This window comes from Leptodactylus fuscus, chromosome 1, assembly GCF_031893055.1.
Source record: "Leptodactylus fuscus isolate aLepFus1 chromosome 1, aLepFus1.hap2, whole genome shotgun sequence".
Lineage (NCBI taxonomy): Eukaryota > Metazoa > Chordata > Amphibia > Anura > Leptodactylidae > Leptodactylus > Leptodactylus fuscus.
Window position 1 is genome coordinate 283763126 of NC_134265.1, and position 26411 is coordinate 283789536.

Consider the following 26411-nt stretch of genomic DNA (forward strand, 5'->3'; position numbering starts at 1 on the left):
AGCCCAGGGCTTGCCTTCCAAATGATGGCACCCGCAAGAGGTGGTGAGATTCCTCTCCGCAGATCTCCAAACCATCTTGGACTTGCAAATTGCACTAAATTTGTCATGTAACTGACATGTATATGATGAGTCTATCCATTGTCTGTTCATTTTGGTGAAAGTCAGCCTGTCAGCTGACAGACAGCTGTGCTTGTCAGTGATGATGTCACCGGCTGCTTGTACCCCCAGTTTTTGCTGCTTAGCTTGCCTCCACATCCACACTGCTTTTGCCCCTACACATCACCCCTATCCATGCCTGTGCCTCTAGCCATAAGTCTGCCACCCATGGAAACTCATGGTGCAGAAAGTGAGGGAGCTGACTCTGAGGAACCCTTGGGTTTTGTAGCTGGTACTCCATCAAAGGTCTCTGCTGCTCACACACCCTGCTGAACATACGGTATCTAGGGTTAGAGCGTGTGGTGACCTCGCACAACAGTAGGTGCTTCAGGCAGATGTAGGCCTTGCTGGAGTGTATTGCGGCTAGCTCCAGGTACTGTAGACTTGGGAAAGTGGGTGTCCAAGTGCCGCACTTTCACCCTTAGCTCAGCTAATTTGGGGTATGTTTTTAAAAATCATTGCACCACTACATTGAACATGTGGGCCAGGCATGGAACGTGTTGGAGGCTGGCAAGCTCCAGAGCCCTCCAACAAGCTAAAAAACCTGGCCCCAGGGGCAGCGGGGATAAACAAATTGCCATCTCATCCAGGATGGCATCCCTGACCTCAGAGGCAGTGTGCTGTCCGTCTCCCAAGCTGATGAGCTTCAGCCCAGCCTGCTGACGTCTCCCCACACCAGTGTTGCAGCGTTTTCAGCTCGTAGCTGGGGTAAATCTAACAGCGGAGGAGGAGGAGGGTGGTGTTTCAGCCCTCCTCCCAGGAATGTTTTGTGGGGAAACAAGTCAGGAAAATTCTTGAAACGGGAGAGTTTTGCATCTTTGCCCTTGCTGCCTATGGACATCCCTTTGCCTCTAGCCACCATTTTCCCTGCTTTGCTTGCCTCCAAATCCACACTGCTTTTGCCCCTAGACATCACCCCAGTCCATGCCTTAGCTTGTACCCCCAGTTTTTCCTGCTTAGCTTGCCTCCACATCCACACTGCTTTTGCCCCTAGACATCACCCCAGTCCATGCCTTAGCTTGTACCCCCAGTTTTTCCTGCTTAGCTTGCCTCCACATCCACACTTCTTTTGCCCCTAGACATCACCCCAGTCCATGCCTTAGCTTGTACCCCCAGTTTTTCCTGCTTAGCTTGCCTCCACATCCACACTGCTTTTGCCCCTAGACATCACCCCAGTCCATGCCTTAGCTTGTATCCCCAGTTTTTCCTGCTTAGCTTGCCTCCACATCCACACTGCTTTTGCCCCTAGACATCACCCCAGTCCATGCCTTAGCTTGTACCCCCAGTTTTTCCTGCTTAGCTTGCCTCCACATCCACACTGCTTTTGCCCCTAGACATCATCCCTATCCATGCCTCTTCCCCTAGCCATAACTCTGCCACCCCTGGAAACTCATGGTGCAGAAACTTTGGTTGCTGACTTTGAGGAACCCTTGGGTTTTGTAGATGGAACTCCATCAAAGGTCTGTGCAGCTCACACACCCTGCTCAAGATATGGTATTGTAGGGTTTCAGCGTGTGTGAATGACGGACAACAGCCTGTGTTTGGACAGATGTAGGCCTTGCTAGAGTGTTTTTAGGCTAGCAGCGACTCCTGTGCACTTGCAAAAGTGGGCGCACAAGCGCCGCATTTTCAACAGTAGCTTCGGTACATTTGGGTATGTTTTTAAAAAACTTTGCACCACTAGGTTAGACGTGGGCCAAACATGGAACGTGTTGGAGGCTGGCAAGCTCCAGAGCCGCTACCAGGTTCCAGCCATTATCACAGGCGTAAAAATGCCAGGCCCCAGGTGTAGCAGGGAAAAAAAAATGCCATCTCAGCCAGGATGGCATCCCTGACCTCGGAGGCACTGTGCTGTCTGTCCCCCAAGCTGATGAGCTTCAGCACCGCCTGCTGACGTCTCCCCACACCAGTGTTTTAGCGTTTGCCGCTAGTAGCTGTGGTGGAGGTTGCAGCGTCGTAGGGTTTCAGTCTACTCCTGCCATGAATTTTGGCCTGGGAGAGGAGATAGGCCACCCCAGTTTGCACCCGGGGAACAGACTCCACCACATTCACCCTGCCTGTCATTAAAGATAAGCACTGCAGCATCCCTGACCACAGGCGCTTGTCCAAGTGTCGGTGGTCAAGTGGACCTTGCAGCAAAGCGCGGAACTAAGGGCCCACCTGATGTTGAGTGACACGTGCTGGTGCAAGGCGGGGACGCCACACCGGGAGAAGTTGAGACGGCTAGGGACGGCATAGTGAGGTGCCACAGTTGCCATCAGGTCCGGGAAGGCGGGAGTTTCAACAAGCCGGAACGCCAACCTCTCCTGGGCCAGCAGTTTAGCGATGTTGGCGTTCTAGGCTTGCGTGGGTGGGTGGTTAGCGGTGTATTTCTGCCGGCGCTCCAATGTCTGAGAGATGGTGGGTTGTTGTAAAGAAGCGCCTGATGGTGCCTTTGATGGTGCAGGAGAAGGAGATAAGACAGAAACAGGGGAGGATGAGGGAGAAGTCAACAAAGTGGCGGAGGCAGATGAAGTGATGTCCTGGCTCGTCCTCTGGAGTGCATCGCCAGCACTGTGAGCAGAGGCAGTGGCATGAACGGCGGGCGACGTTTGTCCTGCCGTTGCTGCCTGCCACTGATTCCATTGCTTGGATTCCAAATGACGGTGCATTGAAGTGGTGGACAGGTTGCTCTTCTCAGGGCCCCTACTCGATTTCGAGAGGCAAATTGTGTAGACGACACTATATCTGTCCTCGGCGCATTCCTTGAAAAAACTCTACACCTTCAAGAAACGTGCCCTCGATGGGGGAGTTTTTCTGGGCTGGGTACAAAAGGGAACATCTTCGGACATTCCGGGTCTGGCCTGGCTTCGGCAAAGCAGCTGACCTCTGCCTCTGGACATGTCTCTGCCTCTAGCTACCCTTTTTGGTGCTGCACCTGCCTCAACATCCACACTACTTTCCCAGCTTGACATCTGCCTTGTCCAGGTGGGGTCGGTGTCCTCGTCGTCCACCACCTCCTCTTCCAACTCCTGTCTCGCCTCCTCCTCCTGCACAATGCGCATGTCAACTGGCTGCCCTGACAGCAACTGCGTCTCATCGTCGTCGATGAGGGTGGGTTGCTGGTCATCCGCCACCAAATCGACCGGAGATGGAATGGAGGAGACTCTAGTGTTTGAGCATCTGGACACAGATACTCGTCTGTTAGGTCCGTGGAATCGCGAAATGGAGGGGCAGGTTGCGGTACAGTCAAAGGAAGGGAGAACAGCTCTGGGGAGCAGGGACAGTTGGGGTTATTGTTCTGAGAAGATTGGGAATTTTGGGTGGAAGGAGGACAAGACTGTTGGGTAAGAGGAGGTAGAGGCTGACTGGCTGGTGGACAATGTGCTTTAAGCGTTATCCGACAGCCATTGCAAGACCTGTTCCTGGTTCTCGGGCCTACTAATCTTTGTACCATTCAGCCTAGTTAATGTGGAACTTTTGTGCAAAGCGCAGAACTTAGGGCCCGCCTGATGTTAAGGGACACACGCTGGTACAAGGCTCAACTCACCCTAAGTGCCAAAAACACTGCTGGTGCAAGGCTCTACTCATGCCAAGGGCCTCAATCTCTGCTGGTAGCTCAGCTTAAGGTCATGTAACTTTGTTTGGAAGGGCTCATGTTAAGGGCTAGAAAAGTGAATTTTGGAAGGTCTTACCACATCACACACACACACACACACACACACACACACACACACACACACTCACTCAAAATGACAGTTAAGGGTGAGGGCTTTTGGAATTCCCATTGCCTATTCCATTTGTGGTTGTCATGGGGAACGTGATTTAAAGGGGTGGTTGTTACTGTTTGTTGAGCTTAAATTGGGGTTTGTGTCCATCCATTTGGGGAGTAAAGAAGGTTTCCAGGTATTTTCCCACTTTGATAGAGGTTTTTTTGAATGTGGAAAGTGTGTAGTTGTTAGGCAGTGATGTTGGGGTAATAGAGGGTCTTTGGTGTGTTAGATGCCCCCAGGCATGCTTCCCCTGCTGTCCCAGTGTCATTCCAGAGGTGTTGGCATCATTTCCTGGGGTGTCATAGTGGACTTGGTGACCCTCCAGACACGGATTTGGGTTTCCCCCTTAACGAGTATCTGTTCCCCATAGACTATAATGGGGTTCGAAACCCGTTCGAACACACGAACATTGAGCGGCTGTTCGAATCGAATTTCGAACCTCGAACATTTTAGTGTTCGCTCATCTCTAATAGGAACGCCAGAAGATCATCACAGGGAACACCTGTATAGATATCTCTACACAGAGTAGATCTATTACCTCGCAGGAACTGAACGACTTCTCCTGTTGAACTCCCACGGAGGCCTGCGCAGATGCTGCAGTATAAATTCGGTGCAGGGAACCCTCTGCACGCCTGTATATCGCCTCCTGGAGATTTGAGCCATCTTCTGATGGCACTAACGTGCGCCTCGATAATTTAGAGACAGCCATATCGACTCTTGGGGGACGACCCCAATGATCAAATTTGTAGTGACGCCGACACAGTAGGCGTTAGTCAGGCAGCCCACAGGCAGATGGCACAGATGGAGAAGGCAGATCTAGCCTTCGGGTAGAGTACGAACAGTATAGAACTCTAGACCCGGTGCACTTAACATAAAAGTCTGTTTCCTTACAGACAGCAACACAAAAAAAAACTCCCCCTTTTTTTTTTTTTTTTTTTATTTATTTATTTTTTTTTAAAGGGACTTGTTCACTCACAAAAGTAGTCTTGGTGCACCTTAGCTTACCTCACCAGAGCTGTGGGAGTTGCTGGATAACTCACTGCCATCTCATAGGCTGCAGTTCCCATTAGCTGCGCTTTAGGGCAGCGGGAAGACCCGGCCAGATAGGTGCGGTAAAGCCATAACAATCGCACAGGGCATCGCAATAGACATGCACAACTATGCACTAAGCATAAAGGGAGCAGAAGCTGACACACAAATTCCATGCCTGTGAACTGTAACACAGCCAGGCACCTACAGGCCACAGTAATAGACATAAGTGCTCATACTATGCACTAAGCATGAAGGGAGCAAAGGCTCCACCCAAATTCCATGCCTGACTGTAACACAGACAGGCCATTGCAATAGAAATGAGTGCTCACACTATGCACTAAGCATGAAGGGAAGCAAGGCTCCCACACAAATTCCATGCCAGACTGTAACACAGACAGGTACATACAGGCTACTGCAATAGACATAAGTGCTACACTATGCACTAAGCATGAAGGGAAGCAAGGCTCCACACAAATTCCATGCCTGACTGTAACACAAACAGGCTATTGCAATAGACATAAGTGCTACACTATGCACTAAGCATGAAGGGAAGCAAGGCTCCCACAAAAATTCCATGCCTGACTGTAACACAGACAGGTACATACAGGCCATTGCAATAGACATACAATCGACATAATAGAGTGCCCATAGCAAAAAGTATCAGTGCTTTTAGTTTTCAGAAAACACAGAGGAAAGCTAGGACTCAGCTTACCTTCTTGGGCAGTGAATGAGCTGTGCACAGCTGAACCATCAGACATCCTGCAAAGCAGGTAAGACAAAACCTAAATCTTTCTCTCAGAAGGAAAGAAAGAGAAGGAAAGAAAGGGAAAGAAGAAGGAGCTAACAGCCACCTTCTTCAGATCCCGGAGGAGGCCACAGGCCTCCTCACCACCTGTCCCTGTCCGCAGGACAGAAAAAAACACGAGGAGGGGGAGGTCTGGTGACCTCTTATAGGGGAGGTTCTTTGATTGAGTAAAAGTTCCACCTGTCCTGATTGCACGCAGGGGCAGGAATACCCCATCTGTTTTGCTGCTGTGTTGGACGTATGGGGAATGGGAGTGTAAGAAGATGTGGAACTGCAGCTCTGCTCCCATTTACAGAGGGCTGGTTGTTACACTGTATACAGCCTTCAGCAGCCCAACTAGTAGAACAGCGCGTCAGACCCTCACCCATTAGATACTGAATAATATCCAAAACACTTATGGTCTTAGGCAAATACCTTTAAGACTTGTTATATGTTCTGTAAGTACAGTGCGGTTAGTCATAAACAAACCTTCTGATCACATTGGATGTATTAGCAGTTATCTATAACTAGTTTAGGCTATGTCCACATTTGTGCCTGAGTCTCAGTTGGAGACTGTAGCGCAATGTTCTCTTGAAATGTTTTAAAATGACGGGCACCTGACAGACCCTATTATAGTCAAAGGGGGCCATTGACTCTTTTTTTGCAGTCCACTTACCACCTATTTAGTAGTCTGGAAATACAAATGATGCCAGTTTCACAGTAGCATCTCCTATCCATAGTACTGATCCATCAGAGGACCCGAACAATGGTGAGACGACACTAGCGTCAACCTGGAATCATTTGTATTTCCAGACTACTAAGTAAATTTCATCACAAAACAAGAACAGTTCGCAAGTTTGTTGAAATATATATCAAATTTCATTTCTTTAGTTTCCTTCTTTTATGAATAATAATATTGTATACATAAAGTATAAGGAAGTGAAAACAAAATGATTAAAAAGTACTGTCCAGTAAGTGAATGGAAATGGTAAGATAAATTTACCGTTTATTCCTAAATAATAAGTTAACTTTAGAGTGATTCATATATAGACAACTTTACTCAACACATTTACCTTTTGCTTTTCATGTCACTTTGTATATTTGTGTTAACATTTTCTTTCTAAATCTGTGTATGACTGTAATGAACTAAAGCAGACGACCACAACTTCTGCTAAAAAGGTTTAGTTTTAGATATCAAGTCTAGAGTAAAAGTCATGTGATATCATCTGATTTACTATGTTTTAAGACCTGAGCTGATGTCATTTAAAACTGGACTACTAAATTATTGGTTAATTACTGTGTACAAGGGGCTGCGGGCCTGTAATGTGATTGGAAATCGATTTATTTCTAAGTTATGGAGTTTGGTATAGACTCAACTGATCATCCTGAATAAATTCACATCAGAACAGAACCTTCAGTGTTCAGTCTCCTTGCTGAAGAAAAGCAAATTTGTATCTTAATAATCTTAAATATTAAATTTAAAAATTATTATTAAAGAAGATTCTGAAAGGGAGACTGTCATCACCAAAATTGTTATTAACCTCCAGAGCTTTGAATTCCCCTAAGGCCTGGTTCACATCTGTATTCGGTATTCTGTTCAGGTAGTCCACTTGGAGACCCCCCCGAATGGAATACCAAAGGCATTAAAAAGCAGTTAGTTAAGAAACCACACGGACCACATAGACTATAATGAGGTCCGTGTGTTTTCCGCACAGTGTTCGCATGAATAATGTGGAGAAAAGTAGTGCAAGCAGCATTTTTCTCTCCGCATGATTCACACAGACACTGCACGGAAAACACATGGACTCCATTGTAGTCTATGGGGTCTGTGTGGTTTCATAGCTAACCGTTTTTTAATGCCTTCAGTATTCCTTTCAGGGGGTCCCCAAGCGGACACCCTATACGGAATACGAACACGGATGTGAACCAGGCCTTATAGGAGTTTGAGCAAATTGCATTACAGTTTATGCCGAGCAGGATGGGAATCAGTGAGACTGCAGAGATGTCAGTCAGTTTAAACATCTCTAACTCTGGAACCGTTTGGGCAGTCATAGAAGAGCTTCTTGTGCTGGTCCTGCCTTGTATTGACTCTGCCTACTTGCAGTAAGCCTGCCTATAAAATGAGGCCATTTTTACATTACTTCACCGCTTTCAGGTCCCAACCCACCCCTACCCACCATATTATTCAGTTAGTAAATACATCTCTCACAGGGACTGAGTTTCATGAATGAACCTTGGTAATGGGAATGGCCTCTAACCTTGTATGCCCAGGCACTATGTATCTGTATATAAAAGAACACTTACTGGTGATCAACTAATACAACTTTGCTTAATTTTATTTCACAAACGGCTAGACCACTGTATAAGCAGTAATGTGTCTTGTGTTCCCGTTCTACATCAAAGATTGTAAGCTTTTGCAAGCCTCTCCCCTATAGTGTAAATTGATTTATTACTCTGAAATGTCTTATATTCTCTGTACACATACTGTATGATTTGTAAAGTGCTGCAGATTATTATTATTATTATTATTCCCTGCTGTCTCAGTACTAGTGATCTTTGGAAGAGGTGGGGTCCTGGGCATCAGACCTCTGCTTATCAAATAATATAAGGATAGGTCATCAGTCTTAGAAACCAGATAATCTCTTTAAGGCTAAGTTCACACATAGCTTTTTGGTCAGGATTTCGAGGCGGTATTGGCCTCAAAATCCGGACCAAAAAAATGGCTCCCATTGAAATCAACATGCTCATTCTTCAGGTGGATTTGCCTTGCGAATCCACCTGAAGACACTCCCTCCTCCTGACTAGGCCCATTCATTTGGGCCTAATCTGGAGCGGAGTGTGCGACTGGATGCTGGTACACTGCACCGGCATCCAATCGCAGCTACCCGTTTTTTTGGTCCAAAAACTGAGGCGGCCTCCGCCTCAGTTTCTGGACCCAAAAAACCCCTTTGAACCTGGCCTAAAGCAGGTAAATCCAACATACATTGTAAGCATTTCTAATTGCTTTCATACATAAGTGTTTTTTGTTTTTAATTTGGTGACATTTTGCCTTTTTCCTGATAATGTTGAAGTCCTATTGAAAATCTGAGAAGAAAAACACTCTAAGGCCGGGGCCCCACAGACCAGAAACGCCGCTATTTGCCCGCAGCGGAGACGCTGCGGGAAAAATCACGGTGTTGTACAGCGCAGGCAAAGTGGATGGGATTCATGCGAATCCCATGCCCACTTTGCGGAAAAGATCACAGTGCGGACACGCTGTGATTTGCAAAGCTGTTGCGGCTTTGCAAATCGCAGCATGTCAATTATATCTACGGAAACGCTGGCGGCTTTCCCGTAGATATAATGTTAAGAGAAAGTCCGCAGAGGAAAACTGTGAACTTTCTCTTAAAACGCTGCAGAAAGAACCGCAATGCGTTCACGCAGCGGTTCTTCCCGCAGCGCTTTAGTGCTGCGGATACGGCCCGTGGGGCCATAGCCTAAAGAGCACCATATACTGTATAGTGCATTCTGTATTTTTACAGAAATGCCACTTATCCTAAAAAAAAATGCTGCAAAAACCCAGATTATGTATGCAGACTTTACTGTATTGTACTAAGCACTTTGAAAATACCTGTGAACTCTGACATGTCTGCTTGAGTAAATACTTGTATTCTTCATGAAATAACAATTCTGTAGACTCTTTCCTGTACATTTACATTGTGCATTCCTCTGTTATTCCTCCTATACATTTATGAATAGATGAAGAACTTGGTGTTATCACTTCCCTTCACAAAGGAGTGTCCTTACACATTATGATGCTATGATCACTTTACAGTTTACAGTGTGCGACTGTACCGGAACACACCCCAACCAGTAACTCCCAGCTGTCAATGGAGTTAGGAGAATAGCAGAGGAATGATACAATCAAAAGTTAGACAATGCTCCAGAATTGTTACTTCATGGAGAATACAGCATTTATTTAAACACACAAGTCAGGAGCGATGAAAGATTCCTTTTAACCTTTTCCTGACATCTTCGATAATTATTATTATTCACTAAATTACTTAAATTAATTAAAATAAGTTAATTTAAGTAATTTAATTTAATTAAAACTGTGGGATTGATGGAGTATGGTACTCGGCTGTCTTCATCAATCTAGTAGAAGGGAGAGGAGTGGTGGTCATGTATGTACACCGACGCTCCATTCACATGGGTGACACGGGGACCTGTGGATATGGGATACGTAGTGTTAGTGGAAAACTCTATTTAGGAAATAAAGGTTAAGCTTCAATTGTTTGTTATGATTAGCATTTATGCCGGGGACCCATGGGACTGAATGGCTGCAGGAAAAATCACCGTATTTTAAAGTACAGGCAAAGTGGATGGGATTTTTTAGGGAATCCTGTGCCCACTTTGTGGTAAAAACCGCTGTGCGTACACGCCACGATTTCCAAAACTGGCGCAGTTTTGGAAATCGCAGCATGACAATTATATCTACGGAAACGTCAGCGGTTTCCCATATGTATAATTGTAACAAAAATTTCATGGAGTAAAACTCTGCAAACTTTCTGTTTAAAGCGCTGCGGGAAGAACCACGATGCGTTGCTGTCACGATTTTTCCTGCAGCTCTTTATTGCTGCGGGATGTCCCGTGGGGTCTGAACCTTACAGTTTGGGTTTTTTTTCATCGTTTTTCTGGAACTGTATTCAAGATATTGGAGCAGATTTATTAAAGCTGTCTAAAAGTGAAACTGTCTTAGTTGCTCACAGCAACCAATCACAACCCAGCTTTTATTTTTCAGGAGAGAAATGCAGAATAGTAGTCACATAAGCATTAGAAGGAATTCCATTAGAATGCCTTTGGTTCACCTTAGACCTTGTATTCTCTTTTGTGAGCTTTACATTTTGAGCTTTTATTACAAACAATCAAAGCATTAAAACTACAATTATGTGATAAGATCTGTACATTACTAAATTATCTAACATAACATTTCACAGCAGGGTGATACGATAAGAGCATTTTTTATCCCAGCAGGCTTCATCAGATCTTGTGCACAACCTATCAACAGTATCAATTTTATACTGTATCTCAGGCAATCTTATTTAGTCCCATACCCGAGGGAGGCGCAGTAACATAAAAGAAAGGTATTATCTAGCCATCGCTTGATACATCATTGTCCTCAAGCTACTATGTATTTTTAAAGTTCCAATCAAGGTAGTCATTGTGAGAGGCCAGGTTTACACAGCTTTGGAGACATGGAAGTAGAAGTCTTTCCTTTAGGACACACACATTTTTTATGGTGTTTTTTGTAGCTTTCTTTTGCACTATAGCCAGATGTTACGCTAAAGAGGACTTTCCACCACCTCCGCCAATTCCTTGCATCCTCCACTTATTCTAGCATAGTTGGGATTTTTTCTCTAGTCATAACTATTAAAGAACTATCAATGCTGTAAGTTTCTGCACCCAATATGCTAATTAGACTGCCAGTTGGAGTCCAATACCACCCACCTGACTGTAGGGAACCTAATTAGCATATAGTGTGCAGAAACTAACAAAAATAATATATTTGGTTTATATTATTAACAGTACTGTTGTATTGCAGTCTATGGAGAAATCCTCATATAGCTATTGAATCCTGTCTAGAAGCTAAATATAAGTGGGAGGGAAGGAATGGGAGGAAGAAAAAGGTAGCATAGAAACCGGGACTGCATGTGGCATAAATGCTGCAGAAAATAACACAGCGTTTTACAGAATCAAAACCATACATTGCGAAAAAATATGTGCAGGCGATGCACTGCGATTTTCAAAACCATTGTGGTTTTGGAAATTGCAGCATGTCAATTATACCTACAGAAATGCTGGTGGTTTCCCTATAGGTACAATGGAAGCAGAAAGTCTGCAGAGGAAACCTGTGAAAAGCTCTTTTTTTTTTTTTTTTTTTTTTTTTTTTTTGCTGTGGCTGCTACGTGGCCTCAAAAAGTAAATGTTCACGATCAAGACATAATGTAGACATTAACCCCGCATTTCTGCTGTGTATGATGGTGAAGACCAGGCGGTTATACCAACAGCTCCACTTTTGAATGTGGGTAAATTTGAAAACTCAAAATCCACTGTACCATAATCATCATCATCATAATAATTAATAAGCCTATATCATAATAATCATATATCATAATATATAATATATCATAATTATAATTGATTTGACTCTTGCTTTATTTTTATTAATGCAAAATGTATTTATCTCAACTACATGTACAAAGCATCTCTCAAACTTTAGCCATTTCTCTGGGTTTTTAATGCAGTTTTAGAGTAAAAAAGACCATGTGTATTTTGTTACACTTTGTTCTATTTTTTTAAATAATTTTTAGGGAAATGTAGAATGTAAAATTACTGCATAAACTATAAAGAAATGTAATTTAGCAGATGTTATTTTTGCTGTAGTCTCAGCGTATCGGTGCTTCTGAGGACAGAGCATACGGTATTCTTCAGGTGAACACATGAATATCCTTGCCTCTTAAATGGAAATCTTCCTGATCTATTGGTTTATTTTACATGGCAATACCTAGTTGCTAGGTGACATTCAGTCCTCGTGGTTAGACTTCAAGGTCTACATGAGTAAGCACAAATCGATCCTGTGTGCTTGTATGGAGCTGAAAGCAGAGACATGAACTATATCATATACCTTTGTTTCTCTCTTTACACAGGAGAGCTCCAGGTGTAACGCTACACAAAAGTAACCTTCAGAAGACAATGACCTAAGAGGACGGACAAAAACTGAGCATGGCTTAGTGATCCAAGGCAGCTGTGTACACGACACACCATGGCACAGATCTTCAGTGTCAGCAAGCCTCGCCAAAGTATCAACCTGCAGGGGGTGGATCCTGAGACGTGTGCTATAGTGTTTAAGAACCACTGGGCTCAGGTAATGTGGCTGGGGACGTAATCTCTCTCTATATAGGTGACACTTTCTTAGCAGGAATGAAGCTGTAAATTCTAGCAGGTTTAATATTGTCTTCATAGATCTCTAGCTCTAGGTTTTCTTTTCTGGTTAACCAGTTTATAAACCTCACATTACGAGCGTAGAAAACTGAATATGCAAAGCCAGCCAATAACAACGTGTGGGAAGAGCCAAATGGGATCCTGTAATCTTACATAAAGTAAGATACACAGCGGAGCTGTGATGCCTCAGGCAGACGTGATATCTACTAACTCTCATTGTGCCCATGTGTTCCCATGGCACACCTGAGGCACCTGGATTAACAGGATTATAAAACATAGATTACTGTCATGCTTTTTCTCTCGGCAGCCAGAAATGACATTGGTATTAGCTTGCTATAACAGGCACGCTAAACAGAGAAAATATACACAGATGAACTAACTAGGAACATCTGCAGAATTTTATTCTTAGGCTGAAACACTACATTGTGAAAATGCAGCGTTTGAGATTCTGGCTATTCCTAGCCACATATTGCAGAAAAAAAATTTCCAACGGAAAAACTGCATTTACAACAATGCGTGCCTTTTTAAAAATCGTAGCATGTCAATTATACCAGTGGAAACGCTGACTTTTTCCCTGCAGGTTTAATAAGGGAAGAAAATCCGCTGAGAAAAACTCTGCAAAATGCATTGAAAAACGCTGTGTATTTTAGCTGTGTTTAGCTTCATTGGGTCTTAGCCTTAAAGGGAACCTATCATTGGATTCCCTTTTTTTCTCGATAACACGTCGGAATAGTCTTAAGAAGAACCTTAAGAAAGGCTATTCGTCTCCTACATTTAGAGGTCTTCTCCACGCTGCCATTCGGTAGAAAACCCGGGTTTTCTTCGGTATGCAAATGAGTTCACTCGCAGCACTGGGGGAGGACCCCAGCACTCAAACAGCACTGAGAACTCTCCAGCGATGCCTCCATCTTCTTCAGGAATGCGCCTCTCCGCACGTCTTCTTCTGTCCTGGGTTTTCAATTATCTAGGCCTCGGACAGAGCCCACTGCTCATGACAAGGCCACAAGAAAATGGCCGCTTACACTGTATGCTGTGTAAGCGGCCATTTTCTTGTGGCCCGGGCATGCACAGTCGGCTCTGCCCAAGGCCTAGATATTTGAAAACCCAGGACGGAAGAAAATGCACAGAGAGGCGAGCTCCTGAAGAAGATGGAGGCGTCGCTGGAGAGTTCTCTCGCAGCATTGGGAATGCCCCCAGTGCTGTGAGAGAACTCATTTGCATACCTGTCGGGGGAAATCATAATACCCCAGAGATATGCTGTCTGTAAAGGAAAATTAATTAACAGGCCAAGATCGGCCTCCGCCATCTTGGCCTGGAGAACCACAAGACACATGGTGGTCGTGTATCAAAATGGATTCTGCTTTAATGGTGGCTAGAACAAAGTATATATCACATGGCATAGACAGAACAGGATTGGCTAGTATAATTAGCATACATCCATTGGTGGAGAAGTTTGTAACAATAGCCCTGATGCATATCTATTGGATAAGAAACTGGAGAGAGGTCACACCCCCCTGAAGGCTAGTTTTACTCTAAAATGGAGTCAGTGACCTCATGGTAGCCGCATGTATCAATCAAAATGGCAGCCATCAGCACATGTCTCAAATACACATCCTAGATGTCTATTTCATGGTATTCTAAAGACAATAGACATCCTTGTTGGAGACAATTAGCTTAATTACCCTTCTCTTGTCCCTTTATCTTTGGAAGGGTCTTTGGTCTTTGATCCTTTCCTAACAATGCCCGTAGTCCCTGCCGAACTGTCTCCATTTTAATTAGTTTCTTTGTAAGATAGCACAGTGCATAATGTCTTGCATAACCAGTCTGGCAAGATCCAAACTGCATCTCTCTGGGAGAGAGATGGACAGATAGAATAATCGCTGCCTCTACCTCTATACATAATTTTTCATAAGATATTATTAGCCCCCCACATACCAAAGAAAACCCGTTTTTTTACCGAACGGCGGCACGGAGAAGACATCTAAAGGTAGGAAACAAATAGCCTTTCTTAAGGCTATTCTGACGTGATACTGAGAAAAAAGGGTATCCAATGATAGGATCCCTTTAATATACTCCTTTACATGTAAACAAATGGTTAAATATGCAGGTTTGTTGGGATATGAATTTAGATCAAATAAGCAAACAAAAATAAAAAAGTTTGAGCCAAGCACCCATTGATGAAATCCCTGTCCTACTTTTATCTGAAAAATTTATATGTGAGCATTGATTCAGAGCTCTGACCAGGAGCAGGGCATAGATTTTTGGCCACATGCAAGAACACCTCGAGAAGAAGTCTAACTTCAATCGCACCCTTCACTGGCTCAGGATATCTTAAGACCAATGAACAATACTCTTGTCTTGATGATTTCAGAGTTTGTCTGTTCTCCCTGTGTTTGTGTGGGTTTCCTCTGGGTTCTCCCATTTCCTCATACACTCCAAAGACATACTGATAGAGAATTTAGATTGTGAGTCCTATATGGGACAATGACTGTAAATGTCTGTAAAGTGCAGCAGAATATAATGGTGCTATACAAGTAAGCAAGAATAAATAAATCCACACACACTCACATATACACACATGCACAAAAGTAAAGATACTGGAATACTACTGGCATTGGGGAAGTGTCCCAGTACATTGCTTTTATGGAATGCCAATATTAATAAATTTACCCATCGGTGTTTTGCTATAAATTACTGCAGCATGCTGATATAAATACAAATAAGATATTAAGATATATATTCTCTGTGTCTTACATTTTTGTGACTTTTTTTTTCATTTCATCCACACTTGTAAATGTTCCTACTCCCAAGAGCAGATGAGATGTGAGTGCCAACAATATTTTGGTGGTAAACTATGGTAGCTTTGGAGTTGCAGTTAGAAACGGATATATTTTGTGTGTTTTGTAATGATTGTATGATCAGAATCACACGAGCATTGTCAGATAAACAGAATAAATCCATGATGAGGAGGGGCAGAGGTTGGCTTCTGCATAGTGGAGATGATAATGCAGAGCAGCAGATGTTGTTCTCGTAATCTCAGCATACATCGAACAAAAGCAAGAGCATTTTTATGAGTTTATATAATAAATGGATTTTACAGTGAATAAAAGCTGATGTAACATAATATTACACAGAGCAAAAGACAGACATAGTTAAAAGTAAAACTGTGCACATGTAGCTTTATATAAATTTTAGATATATTATCAGTTCTCTAAAGAAGATGCTGCATGCACCTATAATATCATTGTCTTAAGTTTGTATAAATACAGACCTCCAGCCTTGATATGTTATTGGAGGATTGTGCAGATATATTTCCCTTTTTAATATTTGATGATATGGGATATAGTCATTGATGTTAAAGATGGTTATTAATTTAATTAAAAAAAAATTACTTATTGTTTAAAGGGGTTTTGCAAGATTTTGATACTGGTGACCTATTTATTAGAACGTTCATCAATATCAGACTGGTGAAGTCCAAACTGCACAGCGCACAGATCAAGAAGCAGCCAGCTCTGCATAGTGCCCACACCATGTTATAGCAGCTCAGGTCATTGACTTTTTCATTGTTGTTTGGCGCTCGTTCCATAGCCACATCTGCTGTTGTAAAAGGACCCTCACACAAGAATTATATTGAACATTGTCCCTCATTTAAGTGGCCGTATTGCTGCAGCATTTTAACCTCTGTGTCATGGTTACAAGCCCCAGCCCATCCATGGGTCTGATGACCTGAAGTTACAACAACATACATAGATCACCATAGAATGTTGTTCGCTTGAGTGAGTAGACCCGCAGTTAGGATGGGACTGACCATAATCAAGAGGTTAAAATGCAGCCGCGATACGGACATCTGAATAAGTCCTTAGGTTAAAATAGCAGATTTTACATTTTTATTAAATCTTTAGAATGCATGAGGAGCCTGAGGAGAGTGGTTAGTTACGTAATTAGTAGTGGTGTGCCCAAAACACCATGCAGTCATTCATATTCCCACCAAGTTCCCCTCCAGGTAACAAAGTCAACAAAAGTGGGGAATCGTAAACAACCAAACTCCATGCCACAACAGCCATCCCTGGCCATGAGGTTTCAAACAGTGGAGAATTGCAAATTCCTTAAATTCCTTATCAAAGATTCTATCACTTACACTGCTGATGGTCCTTCAAGGCTCCAACTTGTCTGTAATGCAGAGTGAGCACTGATAACTCTATTGAGTGGGCCAGGAGAGGGTTAAAAAATATGTTGAATTAAAATTTATTTTTTTAGTGCTTCTACATCTAGACCCCGCAATTAGACACCCCCTGACTGGCCCTCCAGTGCCTAGTGGCAAATAAAGTCTGGACACTGTGTTTTTGCCACCACCACAGCTCACGCTATCGGCCGATCAGTGGGTGTCTGACGTCAGCATTCCCACTGATGTCTGACATCCCACTGTCACCCTAAAGTGAACTAGTAGCTTCTTAATGTATCCTAGATTGCAGAGGCTATTCTAATTACAATTACCGAGACTTAAGACACAAGACTCCCATGTCTTACATGTGGACTTTCTGCTTTTTGTATCTGCCCCGAGCCATCTAAATAATACTCATGTGCACTGTAAATATATATCCTATGGAATAAATAAAGCCTTAATGGCATGTAGGGAGCATATGCATAAAAGTGTCTTTGTGCCGGGGAACAATATGTTATTAAGAGTAATTGGAACAACATGAACACAATGTGCTGAAATACATTTTTAAGATTTTAGAAATATTTCCTGTGGCTACTAGTTATTGAAAATACTTCATAAGGCCTAAAATGTCACGCTAATGTCACAGAATAAATGAACTTTTAACAACTATTGGCAAATGTACATTTACAAGGCCGGGCCAGATTACTGCAGACCATTCACTTGAATGGGAACTGAACTTCAGTGACTTGACTTGGCAACTGCACCAAGAGTGGAGCCAAATACTTCCGGCTCTAGTCTCTGTGTATCTGGTGCCAGCGCCTGCCATGAACAGCTCACTATGGGCTGAGGATAGGTCATCAATATCATTAGTTTGGAAACTCCTTTAGGGAAATAGACTTGCCTTAAATCCAGTCTGGTCTTTGTGAAGAGAGTCAGGATTACATTATTTGGTTTGTGGCTTACATGCTGCTTAGATTCACAACCAACATACTCTTTTGTATCTGTTTAGCAGAGGCTTCTATGGCATACGGTGCCAATGGGATATGTTTGTGCCAACTTTTAGTATAGTCCGAATTAAGCAGATATAGAAGCACGACTTTATCTGAAGAGAAAATACAGTCCAGCTAGAGGAGGTTTATCACATAGCAGGTACGAGTGACCTGTCTGCCGTCATATAGATGCCTTGATAACTTTGTAAACATCTAATGCGTCACCTTGAAGTTTTTTTTCCCTTAAGTTATGTAAGTTATTATATAACAGCTGTGAGAACACACCTGTAGGGAATGTGAATACTGGCCAGAATATTTATTGAAGGCAGTACAGCAGGTGCAAACCTCTTATTGCCTGTCAGTGTGATCTCTAGACCGCCTGTGGAATACATCTAGGAAACGAATCTGCGGTGACTAATGGCTTCTGACTAGTTTCTCCTGTACCATCCAAGTGTTATAGCTAAAGTATTGCTCAGGGAAAGATAAAGCTTTATTTAAAGTGGTATTGTAAGAATGTATTCCCAGGCAGGCATGATAGTTGTGTGCCATTCATTTACAACATCTAGATTCAGAGGTGGAACTCGGAGCTTATCGACCTAAATGCAAAAAGTGGACCAGTGCCTCTGCCGACCATGTGCCATTTATAATACCAGCATGTTCTCCTATGGCTCAGGCACAAGTATCCTGCCGCTACCTCAACCCCCCTTATATAAGTTTCAATCTTCCTTTATTTGTAAACCAAGTAAAACATGTTTCAAGAGTCAATACAGGCACAATCCTCACACTTATGGCCCATTCACATGGCTACTGATTTTCATTTTCTACCATCTGAACTTAGAATTATGCATTTAAAGAGGACCTTTCATGTCCTCGGGCATGGTTTTATATACCGCTAGAAAGCCGACAGTGCGCTGAATTCAACGCACTTTCAGCTTTCCTGTTATGTGCCCCAGGGCTGGAGATGTCAGGGGCTTTGCCGATCTCTGCCTACTGTCAAAAGGGCATTCCTGACAGTCTAGCTGGGCTGTGAGGAACGCCCCTCCTGACAGTACTTGACCTGTGAAGTAAAAGTCTATGGACGAGTACAGTCAGGGGGCGTTCCTCACAGCTTGGTGTCATCACTGGGCGGGAAGGAACGCATCTGACAGTCTAAAGCTATGGACAAGTACTGTCAGGAAGGGGGCCTTCCTCACAGCCCAGCTAGACTACCAGGAACGCCCTTCTGACAGTGGGCAGAGATCGGTGCTGTTATAACGACATAAATATCTCCAGCCCCGGGGCACATAACGGGAAAGACATCAGTGTGCTGAATTCAGTGCACTGTCTGCTTTCTAGCGGTATATAAAACTGCATGTGCCTGAGGACATGAAAGGTCCTCTTTAAATCACATGGTTCTTAGTCATAGGCATGACTAATGCCTCTTGTACATGGCAGTGCCGTTTTTCAAGAACATAATGTCCGTAAAAAATGACCATGCATGTCCGTTCAATTGCAATCACCTCCTAGTGAATAACGGCCATGCCCAGCTGTTTTTGAAAAGCTGCTCTTCTCTGTGTTATCTGCCCCCAATAACTAAACTTCTGCCTGTCTCTGTAAGCTTACAACCTGCAAATAAATTGATCCCATATTTATCCCTTAGTAATTATTGTCCACCTCCTGGGTCCTCTGAATCAACATGATAGGATTATGGGCTGGATCGGATGAAATTGTATTTTTTTCAACCTAATTATCTATGCTACCATGTTCCTAAGAATAAAATGATAAAAGCCTGTGGTTCATCTTGTTTCCATTTCCATACATTATCAGTGCAGCTAATATAATGAGAAGATACCATTAATAGCAGCCTGTGCATTGGCCTTTCCTTGGCTACATTTACTATTAATTTGCTATTGAATTGTATGATAATGATATACTACTTTCACTTATAGTTTCTATTTTTCTGGTATGCCTAATTCGTATATAGGGAAATACAAGGTTAATAGCTCCCTCCTTTCCATTTCAATTCTGCAACTTTTATACCAATTTGTATTTATCAACTTTGCTTTAATTATTTATTTTTAATACATAAAAAGTAAGCCGAGACGCAATTAAAGTCGTCACCCCCGAGTGTAATTTCAGCTATATTCTTCTAATATGAGAAATGCAATTATGCATAACAAAATTGTGGCTGCAGGTAATAAGTTGTGGTAGTTAGGTTTTTTTTTCTATAAAGGCTCATTTTAAAGATATGAAGACATCTGTCCGTTCACACATAGGTCATGGGTAGATTTAGCATTTTAAACAAATGTTCTGTGGCTCTGGGACCATTTGGCTCCTGTTCACCAATTGACAAAATACTGCAAATGAAGGTTTGTGGCGTCTTCATTGCACAGTGGTGATTTTATGTGATCACTGAGAGTGGTTCAGATTAAGCTTCATTAAGATTATTGCTCATTCTGAGGCACGCTTTTTGTATCTGTGCTGCGTAAGCTGATGTCTAAATTGCGTTTTCTTCTATGAGCTGCTTCTCGTCGGCTCCTCATTAACAATAATATTCTAAACACTACACAGTTCCCAATAATTGTTGTCATTGTAAAAGTGCTATGTTTTGAGTTTTTTATGATGATTGTTTTCTTCTAGGTTCAACGTATTTTGGAAAAACATGACCCCTTTAAGAACGCCCATGCAAAGTACGGCTCTATTTCGTCTGATGAAGTCAGCGCTGTACAGAACTATGTGGAACACATGATCTTGCTTTTAATTGAAGAGCGGGTGAAAGATGCTTCTATGGGGCCTATTCTGGAGTTTGTTGTATCAGAGAATATTATGGAGAAACTGTTTTTATGGAGTCTCAGGAGAGAATTTACGGACGAGACTAAATATGAGCAACTGAGGATGTATGAGTTATTGGTTACTCAGTCTCATCAGCCTTTACTACATCACAAGCCTATTTTGAAGCCATTGATGATGCTACTAAGCACATGTTCCTCAACATCCACTCCAAATGTCGAAACCAAACTAGTTGTCTTACTTAACCAGCTCTGTTCAATTCTTGCCAAAGATCCATCTATCCTAGAACTATTTTTCCACACAAGTGAAGACCAGGGAGCTGCCAACTTCCTTATATTCTCCCTGCTGATACCTTTTATCCATCGAGAAGGCACAGTGGGACAACAGGCCCGAGACGCATTGCTTTTCATCATGTCCTTGTCAGCAGAGAACAACATGGTGGCTAAACACATAGTGGAGAGCACTTACTTCTGTCCGGTAAGATTAATATTCTATACATTGTATTGCTTATAAAGTGTAGAAAATTTTTAATTGATGTTTGTTAAAGGGCTTGTGCAGGATTAGAACACATAGCTTATTTCCTCTTCTTAGGAAGTGACATCATGTACGTTAGTCACATGGCCATGCTGCAGTTCAGTCTCATTCAATTTAATAGGACTGAGCTATAGCTGTAAGGATTGAAGTCAGGGTCAGGCAGTGCAAAGTGACACAGCTGGGAAAGCAACACTGTGCAACTAATGACAAAAGGGGTCGTAGGCCCTGCAGCTATAACTATGCTGTAATATCTGAGATGAGGCAGACCCATGCACTTCCTAATTGAAGTGCGCCTACCACGGCTCCTAACCTTCTATCCGGCGGCTAGGATAAGGGGAGAGGAGGCCCTGAAAGTCCTAGGGACTGGAGTCACGGGGTCACACCTAAACAGAAAGCACAGTGTAAATGCAACGCAAAACAAAAGACTAAACAGCATGGAACCAGGGAGGACCACAAGTCCCAGCAAGACACAGAAGAGAAGGCGAGGTCAGACGAGCAAGAGATCAAGCCAGGAGATATAATAAAAGGTACGAAATCAAAAGACAAGGGATAGTCAAAAATACAAGCCGGGTCTAAAAACCAAGAAACATATGGAATACAAACAGACAGGGAATCAGACTGAGCAGGGGGACCAGGAAACACAAAGTGAATGGCTGGCAAGGATCCATGCCTGGGTGGGGATTAAATAGCAGCAGAGAAACACACCTGATGGCTAATGGCATGGAGACTGAAGGCAAGGAAAAGATTAACCCTTAATGACCTAAGCACACCCAATAGAACTCCTAACAAGTCTCCCAGGGAGACGCCGCGCAGCAAGGAGACCGCGGCGACTCCGTATCCTGACAATAGCATTGCCATGTAACTAACGGACGTGAGGTCACTTCCTGAGAAGAAGAAAACAGACATGTTTTCTAATCCTGCAGACCCCCTTTAATGCTAGTTTAATATAGATTGGTATACATTATTTGCATAAAAATCATATATATTTAAAGAGATACTTTGCCTAATTTATTTACTATGCAGATAAAAACATTTTAGGGGGCGTTCACACTACCGTTGGATTCCGTCAGCAGTGTCCGTGGCTATTGTCCGTACAAGATTTTACAACGGACACTAGCTGATTAGTCTGAAATTTCCATTCATTTTAATGGGATTTTATCTTGTGTCCTTTAGGGTGCTTCAAAATGCACGGAGCGTTATTCCGTGTGAAGGCACCTAAATGTGACAATATTTACTATCATTGGTTGAAATTTAGCAGTTTGACATTACAATCTGCCGTGTGGATGAAGTCACCATGTTGCACAAGTCTAAGGTAGGGTTTACACTACTGTTGGATTCCATTAAGAAGGTCTCTGTTTAAAAAAAAAAAAAAAAAAAAAAAAAGGACACCTATTATAACGGACATAAATGGACAGTAACTGATGGCTATCAGTTACTGTCTGTTGGAAGTCCGTTGCCCATAGACGTCAATGTTAAAATTAAATAATGGACACTTGCTATCCGTTTTTTCAAACAGACAGAAAAGTCCTGAATGTAGGATTTTTTTGTCCTCTTGAAAAAACAGTCATGGGTGTAAACGGACACTAAGGGTGCCTTCTCATGGCGTAGCACGCCGCTCCTTTAGACACGTATACACGTGTCTGAGCATGGCGCTTGAAAACAGAGCCCATTGATTTCAATGGGTGCTGATATACGCACGCTACCCATTGAAATCAATCGGAGGCTTTTTTACCTATTGATTTCAATGGGTAGTGCGCATATATCGGCACCCATTGAAATCAATGGGCTTTGTTTTGAAGCGCCACGCTCGGACACGTGTATACGTGTCTAAAGGAGCAGCGCGCTACGCCATGAGAAGGCACCCTTAGTGTCCGTTTACACCCATGACTGTTTTTTCAAGAGGACAAAAAATCCTACATTCAGGACTTTTCTGTCTGTTTGAAAAAACAGATAGCAAGTGTCCATTATTTAATTTTAACATTGACGTCTATGGGCAACGGACTTCCAACAGACAGTAACTGATAGCCATCAGTTACTGTCCATTTATGTCCGTTATAATAGGTGTCCTTTTTTTTTTTTTTTTTTTTTTTTTAAACAGAGACCTTCTTAATGGAATCCAACAGTAGTGTAAACCCTACCTTAGACTTGTGCAACATGGTGACTTCATCCACACGGCAGATTGCAATGTCAAACTGCTAAATTTCAACCAACGATAGTAAATATTGTCACATTTAGGTGCCTTTACACGGAATAACGCTCCGTGCATTTTGCTACACTTTACACGTGTAAAAATACATGTGTAAAATGTAGTAAGCCATTGAGTTCAATGTTTTTTTTCGTATAACACGTGACTTTTTGCGCGCGTTAAAAAAAAACTCCATTGAACTCAATGGCTAACTACATTTTACACGTGTATTTTTACACATGTAAAATGGACAAAAAGCATGGAGCGTAACTCCGTGTGAAGGCACCCTTAGTCATGTTAAAGGGGTTTTCTAAGTTTAAAATTTTGCACAGCACTACGAATTGGGACAAAACATGAAAATAACTTGTACTCACTCTTTTATTCCCCCACTGCTCCAGCACCACCACTCTGGTCCTCCCCACTTTGTCTACTTGGCTGCAGTGATGATGTGCCCATATAACCCAAGCAACCACTCGCTACAGCCACTCATTGACTTCAGCAGTTTTGTGCAGTACATCATTGAAGCTTGTAATTAACGGAGTATTGATGACAGGTATATAGGCCTATCATTGCAGCAGCCACGTAAATAAAGCCCAGCAGGGAGGCGCAGAGCGGTAATAGTGGAACAATGAGAAATAAACAGGTGAGAATAGTTTCTCATGTCATTTTTTTACAAACTCTTAGTAATGGTCATTTTTTTTTTTTTTATAAACCGGAAAACATTTTTAGCTCGACTGCAACACAAGTCTTACATTTGTTATCATTAGTTAGCAGTGTAACACTATGATCTTAAGGTTGCAAGGCCAAAGTTATTAAAAATCCCTAATCTTATTGCTCTGTAAAGCAGCCATGGGGGCTGGTGAGAGGGTAGCTTCACAGTTTTTCCATAGGATTACTGCTAGATTAAATTTTACTCCTTTGCATTATTTTATGGTGTCTACACAACAATACTTCTATTATGCTTCCCTTACATATCATAGGGCGAATGGCAGCCTGGTAGAATTATTCTACTTTTCAGCCTGTGCTAACTGATTCAAACACATAGCACATCGGTGTCTCAGCAGCTCAAGAACTGCTTTGTTGCTTTTGACCTGTATCAGATCTGTTTACTAGACCTGCCTGAAGACATAGAACGACTTTCGGCAGTCTGTAATTGTTCATTTTCTTTAAAAATGCAGTAAAATGCCCACTAGATAATCTAAAAAATACAAAATATGGGTGCATCTTACTTTATACTAGACATATGTGTAATGTCTTAACAACTGTGTACATGGATGCAAGTGTTATGTGCAATAAGTAAAACTGTAACCAAAGCAAGATTTTTAATCATGCTTTTTTATATGTCACAAAAGGTGATTACATTTTCCTATGAGAGAGAGAGAGAGAGAGAGAGAGAGAGACATCATTATAAGCAGGATCAGCTATATGTCTTCCCAATGGACACAGCATTAAAAAAAACACAGCATGAACCAGTCTCAATGACTATCTGTGCAAACACAGATATAAAATACCCCACTGCAGAATCTGTAACAGGGCACCCGCAGACCCCAATAACTGAGAGCCTGTCCGCTATAAAAGCGGTTAGCCATGGTCCCCACTAGAGTATAATGGGGTCCATGGAGGACTTATCCTGACACTAAGGGTGAATTCACACTGAGTAAACGCTAGCTTATTCTGAACGTAAAACACGTTCAGAATAAGCGGCGTCTAAAGCAGCTCCATTCATTTCTATGGGAGCGGGGATACGAGCGCTCCCCATAGAAATGAATGGGCTGCTTCTTTCACTCCGTGCAGTCCCATTGAAGTGAATGGGGAGTGCCGGCGTGTACGCTCCGGCATGAGCAGAGCTTGCCGTATACGCCGGCACTCCCCATTCACTTCAATGGGACTGCACGGAGTGAAAGAAGCAGCCCATTCATTTCTATGGGGAGCGCTCGTATCCCCGCTCCCATAGAAATGAATGGAGCTGCTTTAGACGCCGCTTATTCTGAACGTGTTTTACGTTCAGAATAAGCTAGCGTTTACTCAGTGTGAATTCACCCTAACTCTTATGTGAACAACATTACATAAGCTGTCATCCATCATGTTTGTTTTCTTTTGTAAGGGAAGATAAAATCGTGCATGCAAGACTTGATCTTCCGCTACAAAGGTAAACAAACATGATGGAAGATAGTGTTCGTCATGTTCTTTAAATTAGTGTCTATGGGAACAGACACAGAATCGGTCTGTGTCCATTGTGTGCAACAGTTTAATGCTCATTATGAGTTAGCCATTAAAAAAGGTATCACCTACTGAAGACTTAAAAAGTTTTTTTGTTTTTTTTCATATGTCCATTGCTGTCATACTATGATGGAAAACAGCAACAGACATTAGTAGGCTTATATACCCCCTTATAGCAATTCCTAAGTGGGCAGAGGCCGTTAATATGTATAAAGGCTTTCTGCTGTCTGTATTTATCTCACCAATTTGGGAATGTGTGTGTATGTACATACATGTACATATATATATATATATATATATATATATATATATATATATATATATTTCGGTTTTAGGAAAATACCAATATGATTCCATTTTTTTTGGCAGGACTATGATATTAATTGCTTTGGCTTCTTCACTACTTACCAAGCACAGAACTGTACAGTATATGTAGTTGAGCTTAATATTTTAGCACAGCCCCGTTCACTGTGCTGCAGTATGGTTATGTCATCACTGGGCTGAGAAGAGTAAGTGCAGCTCAATATTACGGTCCTGGAAAACTTCTTAAGGCTGAGGCCCCAAGTTGCAGAAACGCAGCTTTTTTTGTTGCAGATTTTGCTCCAGTTTTTTGAGCCAAAGCCAGGAGTGGAGTGAGTAGAAGGGAAAAGTATAAGAACTTCCTATATATTTCCTATTCCCTTTGTAGCCACTCTTGGTTTTCGCTCAAAAAGACGCAACAAAATCTGCAACAAGAAAAGCTGCATTTCTGCAATGTGGGGCCTTAGCTTAAGGCTAAAGCCCCACGTTGCAGAAACACTTTTTTTTTTTTTTTGCAGACTTTTTGTTGTGTTTTTTTGAACCAAAG

General features: G+C 42.5%; 1 protein-coding gene across 1 annotated transcript in view; it reads left to right on the top strand.

Moving 5' to 3' along the window:
- The window catches only part of FHIP1A (FHF complex subunit HOOK interacting protein 1A), a 227391-nt gene that overhangs the window by 96962 nt on the left and 104018 nt on the right, over positions 1–26411 (top strand). The window contains exons 3-4 of the mRNA XM_075257937.1: positions 12411–12628; positions 20476–21102. Coding sequence (XP_075114038.1) covers positions 12527–12628; positions 20476–21102 — 729 coding nt within the window. The 5' untranslated portion in view covers positions 12411–12526. The remainder of the gene's footprint in view (positions 1–12410; positions 12629–20475; positions 21103–26411) is intronic.